Source organism: Maylandia zebra, linkage group LG9 (assembly GCF_041146795.1).
Source record: "Maylandia zebra isolate NMK-2024a linkage group LG9, Mzebra_GT3a, whole genome shotgun sequence".
Classification (NCBI taxonomy): domain Eukaryota; kingdom Metazoa; phylum Chordata; class Actinopteri; order Cichliformes; family Cichlidae; genus Maylandia; species Maylandia zebra.
In genome coordinates, this window is record NC_135175.1 from 2,557,612 (window position 1) to 2,570,000 (window position 12,389).

At 41.7% G+C, this 12,389-nt stretch overlaps 1 protein-coding gene across 2 annotated transcripts in view; it reads right to left on the minus strand.

Moving 5' to 3' along the window:
- Nucleotides 1–12,389, minus strand: part of LOC112431726 (uncharacterized) — a 114,911-nt gene that overhangs the window by 96,703 nt on the left and 5,819 nt on the right. Inside the window, exons 2-3 of one of the 2 annotated variants that reach the window (XM_024800439.2) lie at nt 9,499–10,681; nt 8,661–9,135 (exon numbers count right to left, since the gene is read on the minus strand). The exons of the other annotated variant lie outside the window; for it this stretch is intronic. Coding sequence (XP_024656207.2) covers nt 9,500–10,558 — 1,059 coding nt within the window. The 5' untranslated portion in view covers nt 10,559–10,681 and the 3' untranslated portion in view covers nt 8,661–9,135; nt 9,499. Of the gene's footprint in view, nt 1–8,660; nt 9,136–9,498; nt 10,682–12,389 lie in introns of those variants that run through there. 2 annotated transcript variants of the gene reach the window in all.

Below are 12,389 nucleotides of genomic sequence, written 5' to 3' on the forward strand. Positions count from 1 at the left end.
AACATGGCCCAGGACCATGACATAACCTCTATATTGTGTATATAATTTGCTATTTATCGAACTGTTTAATTTAATCTTTGTGTACAGCGCTTTGTGACTACCTGTCTATGAAAAGCACTTAATAAATAAACTTTACTTCCTGTGAAAATGAGTCCTCTACCATAGTCATCCACTAATTGTCCTTTGCTCTTCTCCCTGTACTCCAGGGTGGGCAACTCCAGGCCTCGAGCACTGGTGTCCTGCAGGTTTTACATCTCACCCTGGGTCAACACACCTGAATCAAATGATTAGTTTATTACCAGGCCTCTGGAGAACTACAAAATACATTGAGGAAGTAATTTAGCCATTTGAATCAGCTGTGTTGGATCAAGGACAAATCTCCAATCTGCAGGACACCAGCCCTCGAGGCCTGGAGTTGCCCACCCCTGCTGTACACCAAATGCTGCACCTCCAACCACTAGTCTGTCAAGCTAGTGAAGTTTGCAGATGACACCACTGTTATCGGCTCATCTCGGACAGGGATGAGTCTGCCTACAGGATGGAGGTTGAACGTCTGGTGTCCTGGTGCAGCCGCAACAACCTGGTGCTAAACAATGACAGTGGAAATTATTGTGGACTTCAGGAAGCACACAGCCCCCACATCATCCTGACTGACACCCTCATCACCACTGTGGACTCATTCCACTTCCTGGGTACCACCATCACCCAGGATCTGAAGTGGGAGCCCACCATCACCTCCGTCATTAAGAAAGCCCAGCAGAGGATGTACTTCCTGAGGCAGCTGAAGAAATTCAACCTGCCAACACGGACGATGATGCAATTCTACACTGCAATCATCGAGTCCATCCTCACCTCCTCCATCACCGTGTGGTACGCTGGAGTCGCCACCTCTTACAAACAGAGACTGCAGTGTTTTGTGCGCTCTGCTGAGAAGGTGATTGGCTGCAGACTCCCATCTCTGCAGGACCTGTACACCTCCAGGACACTGGGGCGTGCAGCTCGGATCACAACTGACCCTTCTCACCCTGGACACAGTCTGTTTGACCTGCTCCCCTCAGGCAGGAGGCTCCGGTCCATTCGGACCAGAACCTCTTGCCATAAGAACAGTTTCTTCCCCTCTGCTGTTGGACACATGAACAATAACCGTATGACTGTTCCCACCACTAACACATGACCCTACGCTGTGTTCACTGCATCTGTCCCATGCACTGATCATCACCTGCATTCATGTATATTTCAATCTGCTTATCACTTTTTTAAATGTTTATTTTTATTTATTTATTTTACAGGCTGCATCACGCCTGTTCAAGAGTTGCCCACAGATGGCAGGAATAAAATCTCCGCAAAAATTTTCTGGGACAACTTCACCTGTTTCCAAGGTGCATGGAGAGGATGAAAGAATTCACAAAGCAGGAACTCCAGCAACACTTGAGGGAAGATGAACAACTTTAATAATTGACCAACGCGTTTCGGCTTGTGGCCTTCATCAGGGTCATAGTAAAACATTGTAAAAATTGCTTAAATAAAAGACAGGAAACAGAAAAAACTTCAAATTAACCAGTCAAAACTTCATAGATAGGTCAGCTGACATATAATAGATAGGTATTGGTTAATTGGCTCACGCCCAAGTAAATACCAGACTAGATCATTACTGATGAGGAGGAGGGGGGTCACATAACCCCCATATGTCTGAAAATAACACATGCATGAAATGCATAAGGAGGATGCTATAAATATACACACGGGTTTTAAAAAAAAAAGGGGGGGGGGGGGGTGGTCGTTAATGGTAAAAGCACGTTTGAATTAGAAAACAAGACTACAGGAAGCAATAAAATCTCCAACTACATACTAAACGAAAAAATGTTTGGCTGCCCAGACAAAACCCTCTTGGGGTCCAGATTTGGACCAGAGTCAGGGGATTGGGGATCCCTGTAGTAGGGTCTACCTTACCATGTAAAGCACTTGAAGGAGACTGTTGTTATGATTGAAATAAAACCCAACTGAAAAACTAAACACACTAACACTTTGTCACAAATTCAGCAGAGAGAAGTCCCTCGCTGTGCACACAGAGCCGAGAAAAGAGACGCTCATGTCTGTTCATTTCTGCTCTGTTTGATGAAAACTGTGTTACTGAGGAACAATGAGAGGACTCGCCTCTGAACACTCAGCGTGAGGAGTTGACACTGCAATAACAATCACACATCAACATACAGAAGATTGTTTCAGTGTTAGGTTTAGTGAAATTTGAGGTTAATGGTGTGCCTCAGACTTTGTAATTCCTGTGTGTATGACTTATTTAAACATTCTCCTAAATGCAAAACAACGTTTACCTTTTAAGACTAAATAAATCTGAAAGCTTTTCCATCCTAAGAGTACAACAATGTGTAGTTTATGATGTTCTAAAAGTTTCAGCAGCTTTTTGAATTTGTCACATGTGTGGAAAGGTATGAGTGAGTCTTTGTATCGTACTGTGAGTGATGCTCGTCAGCACACAAACCCAGAGTTTCTCTACAGGAACACAGAGAGAGTTATTCCCTGTACTGTAAGGACACATTCAGCATTGTGCAGTAAATCCAGATCACCGAGTTAAACGATTACATGGATGTGAGTGTGATCATCAGAGCAGCACTGATCAGTGTCAGGTTATAATGACCAAGATGTACACAAACACTAAGTTTGATATTAAAATGTGTGAAGTGTAAATTCAGCCAAAGCCTTTAACTGGGCTGTGAAAAAATACAAAATAACAGTATTTAATGCTGAGGTGGTGTCAGCTGTATAATATAATTCTGCATCCATCCTAGTAAGAAGGAAAGGAACCACTGTATGTGTTTGTTCTTCACATGCCGTTAACTGAGAATGAAGTCATTTGGATGAGTTTTTCTTGTATTTTGTTCATCTCACATCTCTTATTCGCTTCCATATGAGGGGTTAGTGATGCCCAAATTTGTCGATGGGGTGTTTGTCGATGGGGTGAAGCAGGGCAGGCAATGAGCGGCTGGCATCTGACAATGTTAGTACCACATGATCTGCATATAAAGTTATGATGGGTTTCACAGTTACTAATTGCAACGGCTAGTGGCTCCATAGCTAAAGCAAAGTGCAGGGGGGACCGCAGACCCAAATGTAAATGGAGTCGTTTTCCATATGAGTGTAGCAATAGCTCTGGCCTTGGATGTGAAAGGGGAAGTCTTGCAGACTTTATGAAAAATTCCACGACACCTTCATGATGGAAAATGGCTGAAAATAAAAATGGCTTTCATTTTAGCCAGCTTCTCATTTTACAAACAGTCTCCACTGAAATGCAGCCAGATGCTGCTCCTTTTCTCTCATTCTTCAATTGTTCTCGAAACTCTTTTTCTCTCTCTATTGATCTGTGTACCTGGTTTGTACCACTTCACTCGCTGTGTTTAGAGCATCTCCTCCCTTTCTCCTTTCAATTAATCATATGAAGCTAGGTTGTCTTAGTATGTGATTTGCTGCATGGTGAGCCGTCAAACTGAAGTCTAAAGTCTGCCTGCATGAATTTTCAGCAGAACTGAGAGAGATTATTTGGCTCCCCCCGACAGAAGCCTGTTCATCTCATTCGAACTCTGCTCATTACATTGTGTTAGTATGTTAGTAATTTTACTGGATGGAAAAGCAGCTCTGAGTGATTATTTAGATTTGAATCACAGTTTTTTTAGTGATAGTATTTGAGAATTATATTACTCTTGTCGTATCATTAATTTAGTATTATTATTAGAGATGGCACAATACCACTTTTTATGTCCGATACCGATAACCATATCATAAATGATGATAAATTTGGAAATCTGCTGATACCGATATAAATCCAATATAGCGTATTTTATAATGAATAAACATTTTTTTATATCTTGCTGCATTTTGTACAAGTTGCTACTCAAAGTTTAAAAAAAAACAAGCAAAACTAACTATTCTGTTATACCTTTATGCAAAAAATACACTACACCCAAAATATTTCATAGTTCAGCAATACTGATCAATCTATTAAACTTAAACCTGCACCATCCTCCGTATTCTGTTTTTTTATTCAGTTTTTAGTGGATATATTAAGCAACCTAACTAATAGGGTTGCAAATTCCCAGGAAAAAAAAGGGGAACCATCCTCCCCACCCTCAACCTCATAATGCTTAACTGACGTAATTGTCTTTAATTTAATGCACATGTAAAAAAAAAAAAAAAATGCACAGAAATCAGTACTTTTTCGACAATAATTACATAGATTCAACATCTTTCTTCAACAGAATTGTAGACTACATAGATGGTATCTTTCCAAAGGAAAAAGTACTATAGCTTACTAGGGTATATTAGACTTAATAGTTACTATATACAATAATGGACTTCTATACATTGTACATCAGATAAAAACTTTGGTTGTAAGATCCAGATATGTATTTAATAAAAGCTACACATGAGAATAAGAAAGAAAAGTATGTCTTTGTACCGCCTTTTCCCTGTTCATGCCCTATCGGCCCCCCTGGCTAAACTTTGCTAGATCCGCCCCTGCACAGTTACCAGCCATCAGAAAAGCTGATCAGCTGATCATTGATCAGCTCCATGATTGACACGTAGTGCTCCGACGTGCTAAGGTTTTGAGCTCGGTTTCGCCGTGTTGCAAGTTTTGTGAGGTGCTTTTGTGATATTTAATGGATCGGATTACATTTTTTATTTCTCTCCGATATCCGATCTAGTAATTTAGGTCAGTATCTCTCTAATTATTATAATACTTTTGTTACTATTATAGTTTTTGTAGCACATTAAACTGAGCTAAGTGTTATAATGTAAGCAATAAAAGATAACTGGACGTTGGCAAAGATGCTCTTTATTTCAGGCGATGTTCAGGATTAAAATGGTGGTGGGAAAGACTTTCATTGTGACCTTTGTGGAAAAACTTTCAGTCATCAAAAGACCCTAAAAATACATCAACGTAGACACACTGCAGACAAAATGAACTACTGCAAAGAATGTGAGAAAGGCTTCCCCAGACCAAAGGACTTAAAACAGCATGAACTCATTCACAGTGGGGTTAAAAAGCATGTCTGTGATCAGTGTGGGTCATCCTTCACCACTGCAAGTCAGCTCAAAAGACACAAACATGTCCACACAGGAGAGAAACCATACAGGTTTAGACACTGTGACAAAAGCTTCTCACAAACAAGACCAAACGACACATCTGTCTCCTCCCCGTCTGAGCTCGCCACAATATGTTTGGCTATACCCTCTATTTTTGGTAATTCCACGCATTAAGAGGCCCTAATGCCCGTGTCTCAATCTCGCGTCTCATAATGAAGTGAAGAAATATTTTTAAAAATTATTTGAAGGCAATAAGAGAGTGTTACAAGCATAGTGCTAAAGAATGTAGCCTCATGGGCAGTGTAGTCCGTGCTGCAGGGAGAATGGACTGCCATACCCGTGATGTGTCTGTGAGCGAGGAGGGAGAAAAAGGAGAAAAGTACAAGTTGTCATAGAGCAGAAACAGGAGCTGGAAGCATGTAAATACAATAATAATCACTGCAGCCAAAAGCCCAGTTGTAAGTACGTTATTAAGACTCGACTGTACGCTGTGTTCGTGTTTTCCTCTGAAACAATAAGTTCCGTTGGAGCAGCCTTTCAATGCCTCTCTCTGTCTCTGGATAGCAAACTTGACCCAGACAACAAAGTTCTGTAATCTGTAGTGGAATACATTTTAAAAGTAACCTTCCCAACACTGTTAATAGACCTCTCTGCATTGAATCATACTTGTTATTAATCTCTGTCTGTCTTTTCTCCTGTCTTCCTTCCCTCACCCCAACCGGTTGTGCCAGATGGCCGCCCCTTCCTGGTTATTTGAGAGTTCTGCTTTCCTGTTAAAAGGGAGATTTTCCTGCCGTTTTCATCAGATTCCACCACACTGCATTTTTGCAGGAAATGCAACTTTTTATATTTTTTATTTAACATTTAATTAACAATATATATATTTGGATTTAAACTAGAACAAGACTTGGTATTATTTAAATGGTATGCTTATGTCTCTGACATTACCCCCAAAAAACTGGACTCATGTCTTAAAAGTTGGTCTGCTAAAGGATTGCCTATATTTGATAGCTTGATTAAAGATGGAAATTTTATTAGTGTTGATACATTGAAACAAAAATACAATCTGGAAAGACAGGATTTATGACGATATTTGTTAATAAGACACTATATAAAGAGGACAATTAGAGTGGTGTCGGACACTAATGTAGATTTGATAGCAATGCTCAAAAAGGCATATAGTGGTGACGTCAACAAAAAACACATTTCCTGTTTGTATACGTTCTTTACAAATAAGATGGGAGAAGGAGGGAGGTGTGTGCATAACACAGGATGAACTGAAATGCACTAGCTCACAAAGATGGAGGGAATTTGGATGGAAATTTTGATTAGGTTCTTTATCACCTCTTACCAAAAGACTCATTATGATGGGAACCCCCCATATGCTGGAGAAAATATGGACACAGACGAGTACATCTCTGACATTTGCAGGCAGAATTTTAAACCTTGGGTGAAACGTGCTCAATGCAGTTCTTAAGCATGCATGCAAATGTTCATTAGTCAGCTGTGAGCGAGTTTTCCCCATTCATCTTTAAATGCCAGATTTTCACTTCAGGAAGCACACAGCCCTACTCCACTGACGACTTGCTGTTGGCCAACACCCTCAATGACTTTTACTGCTGGTTTGATGAGACATCGAGCAGCTTTCACACCTCAAACTAGACACTTTGGTCACTCATCCTCCCACCTTCCCCACTCCCCCCACAACAGAGCCATCAACGCTATCAAAGACTTCACCCACAGGAGCCCCCTTCTCACTTCACACCTATGAGGACTTCACACCACCTTCTCCCACTACAACCCTTCATATTCATGAAGCAGAAGTGAGGACGCAGTTTAACCCTTTAGACATACTAAATAACCAATTTAATTCAATTCAATTGTAAGGTCTTTATATCAAGCTCTGCTGTGTTCAAGCTATTAATTACTGCGCGCAGGAGAGCCAAAACACACATCAAACATTAAAGTTCAGTTATCCCAGCTTTAACCTTGGGATGCCTCAGCTTCTCCTTTATATCCCCCACACTCAACTCTCTGCATCAGGAAGCTCCTGGCACTGGTCACCCTGGGAGTTTCGTCCTTCTACGCCCCAACAGTTAGCAGATAACATAGTGAAGCATCGCCAAGCAGTTTTCACAAGGTCAAGCTGACACAAAATTTGACTCTGACTTTAAACACTGGTCACTTCAGGTGTTGCTCTGATATACAGGAAATGACATCACGGCTCAAACTCTTTGTCAGTAAACCATTTCTTTATTTAACATGTAAAATTTTGGTTTAACTGTTGCAAGATTTCATTACACAAACAAGCTGAAAAAAAACTGCAGAACACATGGATCAATGCATTCAATAAAAATATAACAGGAAACAGATTTCTTAATCAAACTGCTGGAACAAAGCTAACCACTCAACACAAACACTACAGTAGAACAGTTTAGAAAGCTTAAAATGTAACGAGAGGCACATTTTCATTCATAGGTGTCTAATCAGATCTTTACAGAAGACTCCACCTGAACTCTGTGGAGCCTGATCTCAAGGGTTTAAGTCTGACCCTGAAACCAGAAGAGGATCTTTGTCTCTGCAAGGCAAGGCAAGGCAAGGCAAATTTATTTGTATAGCACAATTCAACAACAAGGTGATTCAAAGTGCTTTACAGAGACATTAGAAACAAAAACAAATAAAAAGCATGATTTAAAATTGATTAAAACAAGCAAACAAACAAACTAAGTAAACACACACATTTCACACCTGTTCGCGCGATCTGAACCCTTATCGTAAGGGGAGCTACCAGTCCTTCTGTGGACGAGCTACTTTCTATTTTAAATTCCCTGAATTTAAAATACTCTGTAGACCCAGTCTAGACCCAGTTGGGGAGCTACCCAGAGCTCTAAACCCACTTAACAAACAAACAAAACAAACAAAACAGTATATAAAATCAAAACAGATAAAATCAGAAATAGATAAGATCAGTAGTTAGTGTAAGTTTTGAAATTTAAGCTTAAAAGTGTGGATTTGGTGCTTTATTCAAATGCAGCTGAGAACAGGTGAGTCTTCAACCTGGATTTAAATAAACTGAGTGTTTCAGCTGATCTGAGGCTTTCTGGGAGTTTGTTCCAGATATAAGGAGCATAAAAGCTGAATGCAGCTTCTCCGTGTCTGGTTCTGACTCTGGGAACTGATAAAAGACCGGATCCAGATGACCTGAGGGATCTGGAAGGTTCATACTGGGTCAGGAGGTCACTGACCCAGTATGCAGATTCACTGTGATCCAGAGATGGTAATGATTTCAGTCCTGCATCACGCTGATGTTTGCACAGAGGAGATAATTTAGTAAATGTTTTTGAACATTGGTAACAGTAAAACAGTTCCTTCATAATCATTATGCAAATTTTTACTCTGTGAATGGTACTCATGGCCATTGACCAGTGGTTGTTGATCAATGGTCATAAGAATTTGCATATTAATGATGAAGAAACTGACCTCACAGCCCATTGTTCATTCATTGGGCTGGTTTCAGTCGTTATGCAAATGTACTGTTTACAAGATTAACTTAAAAGCGGGAATCAAGACGTAATAGTTTATTTGTAACATGGAATCGTTTGTGAGTGGAGTATGAACTGAGATTACTCAAACTCTTTCACAGATGAAGTTCTCTTTCATGTGTCTGCGTTCATGCTTAGTATGATCACATGATTGCGAAAAGGTTTTGTCACAGTGTCTGCACTTGTATGGTTTCTCTCATGTGTGGACTCGTTTATGCTTTTCAAGCTGACGTGCACTGATGAAGGATGACCTACACTGATCGCAGACATGCTTTTTAACGCCACTGTGAGTGAGTTCATATTGTTTGAAGTGCTTTGAAGTGGTGAAGCCTCTCCTGCATTCTTTACAGTAGTTCATTTCGTCTCCAGTGTGTCTACGTTGATGTATTTTCAGAGTCCTTCAATGACTTCATGTTTTTCCACAAAGGTCACAACAAAAGTCTTTCCCATAGCGATGACAGGGTTGAGAACTTGATCCATCTGTGTTGCTCTGCTTCTAAACAAAGACACAAAGACAGTGTAAGTCAGTCCGTCAACATTTTTATCCTGAACGTCGCCTGAAATAAAGACCATCTCTGCCAAAGTCCAATTACATTTTACTGATTACATTATCACACTCAGCTCAATTTAATGTGCTATAAAAACGATAAGAGTAAAAACATTAAATTAATACTAGTTTAATGCTACAATAACAGTAATACAATTCTCAAACACTATCCCTAAAAACCTGTGATCAGAGTCTGAATAATCATTCAGAGCTGCCTTTCCATGCAGTAGAATTGCTAACATGCTAACACAATTTGATGAGCAGAGTTGTTTCAAACAGTCGGGCTGACAAGATAAACATAAAAATACATACCTCACAGTAACTGCACTTGTAGAGTCTTTCTGGTGTGGATCTGTTGGTGTCGTCTCAGAGAATGTGGAGATTTAAAAGTCTTCTCACACAGGTCACATTTATAAGGGCTCTCCTCAGAGTGGGTAAACATGTGACATCGTAACTCTGTGTTTGTAGCAAAGTGTTTGCCACACTGCTCACAGCAGTACACATCATGTCTGGTGTGAATGCGTAGGTGTGTATTTCGCCTCCCTATCCGGCTGAAAGTTTTTCCACAAATGTCACAGCTGTATGCCTTAATTCCAGAGTGGGTAACTAGATGACTCTGTAAGCTGTTACTGTGAGTAAAAGCTCTGCCACACTGATCACAGCTGTACGCTTTAACTCCACTGTGGATCAGTTGGTGTGCTTTTAAGTTTCCAGGGTGGGTAAAACACTTTCCACACTCGTCACAGCTGAATGGTTTCTCTCCACTGTGGATGAGTTGGTGTATTTTTAAGCTTCCAGACTTGCTAAAAGACTTTCCACACTCGTCACAGCTGAATGGTCTCTCTCCAGTGTGGATCAGTTTGTGTGCTTTTAAGTTTCCAGAGTGGGTAAAAGACTTTCCACACTCATCACAGCTGAATGGTCTCTCTCCAGTGTGGATCAGTTGGTGTGCTTTTAAGCTTCCAGAGTGGGTAAAAGACTTTCCACACTCATCACAGCTGAATGGTCTCTCTCCAGTGTGGATCAGTTGGTGTGTTTTTAAGCTTCCAGAGTGGGTAAAAGACTTTCCACACTCATCACAGCTGAACGGTCTCTCTCCAGTGTGGATCAGTTGGTGTGCTTTTAAGTTTCCAGAGTGGGTAAAAGACTTTCCACACTCATCACAGCTGAATGGTCTCTCTCCAGTGTGGATCAGTTGGTGTGCTTTTAAGTTTCCAGAGTGGGTAAAAGACTTTCCACACTCATCACAGCTGTACGCTTTAAGTCCACTGTGGATGAGATGGTGTCTTTTTAGGGCTTTCTTCCAGGAAAAAGACTTTCCACACTCGTCACAGCTGAACGGTCTCTCTCTGGTGTGAATGACCTGATGCATATTTAGGGAAGCTTTCACAGTAATGTCTTTCCCAAACTCGTCACAGTATTTTTTTCTTCCACTTCTTTCTTCAACGAATTTGTCGGGCTCCTGAGAGCGCTGACTTCTCGATCCACGTTGGTCCTGCAGTGACAGAGATACAAACAGAGGCAGTGAGTTGTGGGAAATACATTATTCTAACCGGCCTTTTATTAGTGGTATTTTGTGACCTTTTATTAAATAAGTAGTTATACTTATTTTCATACACACATTGCAAATGTGCTCATGAGAGTTGGCATTCAGTCTTTTGATGGTCAATGCAAACACACTTACAGACACAGATAAATAATAGACTTGTTTCTAGGGCAAAGGTGAGAGACATTTGGCCTCCAAAGTGCCTGTACGCCTGCTCAGAGAGATTAGCACAGGAGATATATATATATATATATATATATATATATATATATATATATATATATATATATATATATATAGTGATCAGTGAGATGCTTGGCTACAAGTTGAACAGCCACAAGGGGTAGTACCCTCCATGGAGAAGGAGGCTAGAGGGTAAGATCAAAGTAGCACGGAGCGAGTTTAGCCAACTAACGGAGTTGCAGAAAGGTGCAACAAAGAAGGTGCATAAGAAATACAGCAAGCTGTCCATACCTGAGGCCTTGGAAACTGCCAAGCAAAGACTCACAGCCTTGGCCAGCCGCTTGAGGAGGTACACCAGAGAGATAGAGGGCAGGAGAATAAACCAGCTGTTCTCCACAGAACCAGCAAAGGTGTACTCTCAGTGGCAAGGGAACAATAATAATAAGAGAACAGCACCCCAAAGGCTAGAGACGGAGCAATACTGGAAGAGCATATGGGAGAAGGACGCAACCCATAACGGCAATGCTCAGTGGCTATTGGATCTGAGGGCAGACCACAGCGACCTCCCTGAACAGGGTCCAGTAACCATCACAGTGGCAGATATCCAAGAAAGGGTCCCCAGTATGAAGAGTTGGACAGCACCAGGGCCCGACATGGTTCACGCCTACTGGCTGAAGAAGCTGACTGCACTCCACGAGCGTCTGGCAGCACAAATGAACCAGCTGCTAGTTAACGAGAGACACTCGGAATGGCTAACCGAAGGTCGGACGGTCCTGATCCCCAAGGACCCCAAGAAGGGACTGGTCCCCTCCAACTACCGACCAATAACCTGCCTCAGTACTACATGGAAGCTCCTGTCAGGCATCATATCGGCTAAGGTGAACAGGCACATGGGTCAATACATGAGTGGGACACAGAAAGGAATTGGCAAGAATACCAGAGGCGCAAAACACCAGCTACTGGTAGACAGAACAGTCAGCCGAGACAGCAAGACCAGACTGACCAACCTGTGCACTGCCTGGATTGATTACAATCAATCAATCTTTATTTATAAAGCACTTTTCATACAAAAAATGTAGCACAAAGTGCTTTACATAGTTAAAAGCAGCCCACCCCACCCTCCAACTCACTCCCCACACTCTCATTAACATAAATGATGTGAATACACACATATCTCCGCCACCCCCACCCCCCCCCCCCCCCCCCCACCCACACACACACACACACTTAAAAAGTAAAAATTGGGCTGGGTTCACATGAGCCAAGTGAGGAAACACTATAACAGGGAGCCGTCTGCACCGGGAGCCGGTCACAGACCGCAGCCTCCAGACTGGGCACACAGCAGGAGGGAGGCAAAGGAGCCCCCCAGCCAGGCTGAGAGGACCCCCAGAGACCCAGCAGCCACGGTCGATCACAGCCCCGGTGCAGAGAGCCCCCTCCGAGGAAACACTGGAGATATGCCACAATAGGCTAT